Genomic DNA, 1,954 nt, shown 5'->3' with positions numbered 1-1,954 from the left:
CCAGTCGTTTCGTAAAAAGAGTAATTACCAAGTAGTTTTTACACTTCTCAGATACTCAGACATGGACTCAGAAATGGAGTCAGATGAGCTCGAGGACGTACTTGTAATGTGGACGTTTCCTGGTTACCTTGAGTCATGTTGTCGTACGTGGCGACAGACCACTCGCAAAGCAGAAGACTTGTGGTGTGGTAGCCATCTTAGCACCCCATTGTGACGTCGATTGCTTCAACAGCTCGAAGCAGTCGGCTATCCCAGCAGACAACGCGCAGTCATCGCAGAGTTGATAATGACTAAAAGTAAAGCAATCAATATCGACGTTTCGAGCCACGAACGCTCTTCAGCGAACATGTATGGGCAACAAGCTAGCAAAATAGTCCTGTTACCCCCAGCGCTGCTCGGTGTGTCGCCTGTCAGTTTATTGCTGTTTTCCGCTCGGTTAGGTAATGCCTCTGATACGCGTTTCATCCAATCGCTAGTGTTGTCGTCTACCATTGGCCAAAAGTCGTCTTCTCGTCTGGTCAGAGCGAGAAAAGCGAGAGAGAACAGAACGCGAGTGTCTAGAACCAGAGCATATAACGATGGCAGACGCAGGCAACAGCAAGGCGCGCGAGGTGAAGGTGGTGCTTCTAGGCGACACGGGAGTGGGCAAGTCCTCGCTGGTACTGCGCTTCGTGACCAACAACTTCCGTCCGTACTCCGAGTCCACAATCGGCGCGTCCTTCATGTCCAAGATGATCGTGGTCAACGACACGCCCATTAAGTATCAGATCTGGGATACCGCCGGCCAGGAAAAGGTAGCATTTTGTTAAAAGTTTCCCTTTTGCTCTTCCTTAATCTTATAGTGTTTTTTTTTTTCTTCTTCTTCTTCTGAGAGCAGTACCACAGCTTGGCACCCATGTACTACCGAGGAGCAGCGGCCGCCATCGTTGTATACGATATCACAAGAAAGGTGCGTCAGCAACGGGGTTTCTCTGTATTTATATTTTGTTGTATTAACTAATTTATTGTTTATTTTACTTGTAGCAATCGCTGACGACACTGAAGAATTGGGTCAAGGAGTTGAAGCAATTGGGTCCTGACAATATTGTGATTGCTATTGCCGGCAACAAGAGCGACTTGGAGGAGAAACGGGAGGTGCCGGCGTCACAGGCACGAGCGTACGCCGAGGAGATCGGCGCGTTGTTCATTGAGACGAGTGCAAAGGAGGACACGAATGTGTCGGATTTGTTCATCCAGATCAGCCAGGCGCTGCCCACAGCGTCGGCTGAGAGTAACGCACTACCGGAGATCGTGGACCCGTACGGAGGTGGCAAGAAGAAGTCGAGTGGCTGCTGTTAAAAAAAAGCAGAGGGGAAAATAAGCGGATGAACCTACCGACAGGACAGGACGATAAACTAGCAACGGAGGCGAACAGTGGACGAGCGGTGTGTCGTGTCAATTGCTTGGTTCGATTTGGACGGCAGAAAGAAGTGCTGAACAATGCGTAAACTTTTTTTTTGTTGTGTTTAGTTTCTACTTGTTTTTTTTTTACCAGTCACGTAGTTGGCGCTTGATTTCTCGTTCGTCATCGCGTCTGCGGTTGTCAATTTGGCCCCGTTTGAAGCACGCCGCCATGATGACCTTGATCCAGCCAGTGTTGCCAACCTCGATCTGCATCGGAATCTACCGGTGTGATAAGTTATTTTCCGTCCAACAACAAAAATGACTTCACTCTAGTCCTTACCAGCTGCGCGTTGGGTCGATTGGCAAATTCTTCTAGTTTCTTGAGCTCTGAGCGGTTTGCCAGTAGCTTACGCACTCGCGTTGGCTCTGGTCGTCCAATAAGTCCCTGGCGCCATACTGTCGAAGAACTTAGCAGACTATCTTCTTGGAAATGTTCAATATATTTCGTACCTGGAATGTTCAAGTCGTGTAGAAACAGCTCGTGTTTGTAGAAAGCCCCGAACGCGGTGGA

General features: G+C 48.8%; 1 protein-coding gene across 1 annotated transcript; it reads left to right on the top strand.

Moving 5' to 3' along the window:
• Positions 1 to 435: 435 nt before the first annotated feature.
• On the top strand, positions 436 to 1,748 carry PPTG_15292 (hypothetical protein). Its single transcript, XM_008912344.1, has 3 exons — positions 436 to 794; positions 878 to 949; positions 1,024 to 1,748. The coding sequence occupies exons 1-3, from the start codon at positions 579 to 581 to the stop codon at positions 1,336 to 1,338; spliced, it is 603 nt and encodes a 200-aa protein (XP_008910592.1). The 5' UTR covers positions 436 to 578; the 3' UTR covers positions 1,339 to 1,748.
• Positions 1,749 to 1,954: the final 206 nt, after the last annotated feature.

Source organism: Phytophthora parasitica (assembly GCF_000247585.1).
Source record: "Phytophthora parasitica INRA-310 unplaced genomic scaffold supercont2.46, whole genome shotgun sequence".
NCBI classification, from domain to species: domain Eukaryota; phylum Oomycota; class Peronosporomycetes; order Peronosporales; family Peronosporaceae; genus Phytophthora; species Phytophthora nicotianae.
This window is presented reverse-complemented; position numbering and strand designations above follow the sequence as displayed.

Bases quoted from the DNA above. Each gene is read 5' to 3' on its own strand.
- PPTG_15292 (XM_008912344.1), top strand. From the start codon at position 579: ATGGCAGACGCAGGCAACAGCAAGGCGCGCGAGGTGAAGGTGGTGCTT. The intron at 795-877 runs GTAGCATTTTGT...TTCTGAGAGCAG, and splicing joins ATACCGCCGGCCAGGAAAAG to TACCACAGCTTGGCACCCAT. The intron at 950-1,023 runs GTGCGTCAGCAA...TTTTACTTGTAG, and splicing joins TATACGATATCACAAGAAAG to CAATCGCTGACGACACTGAA.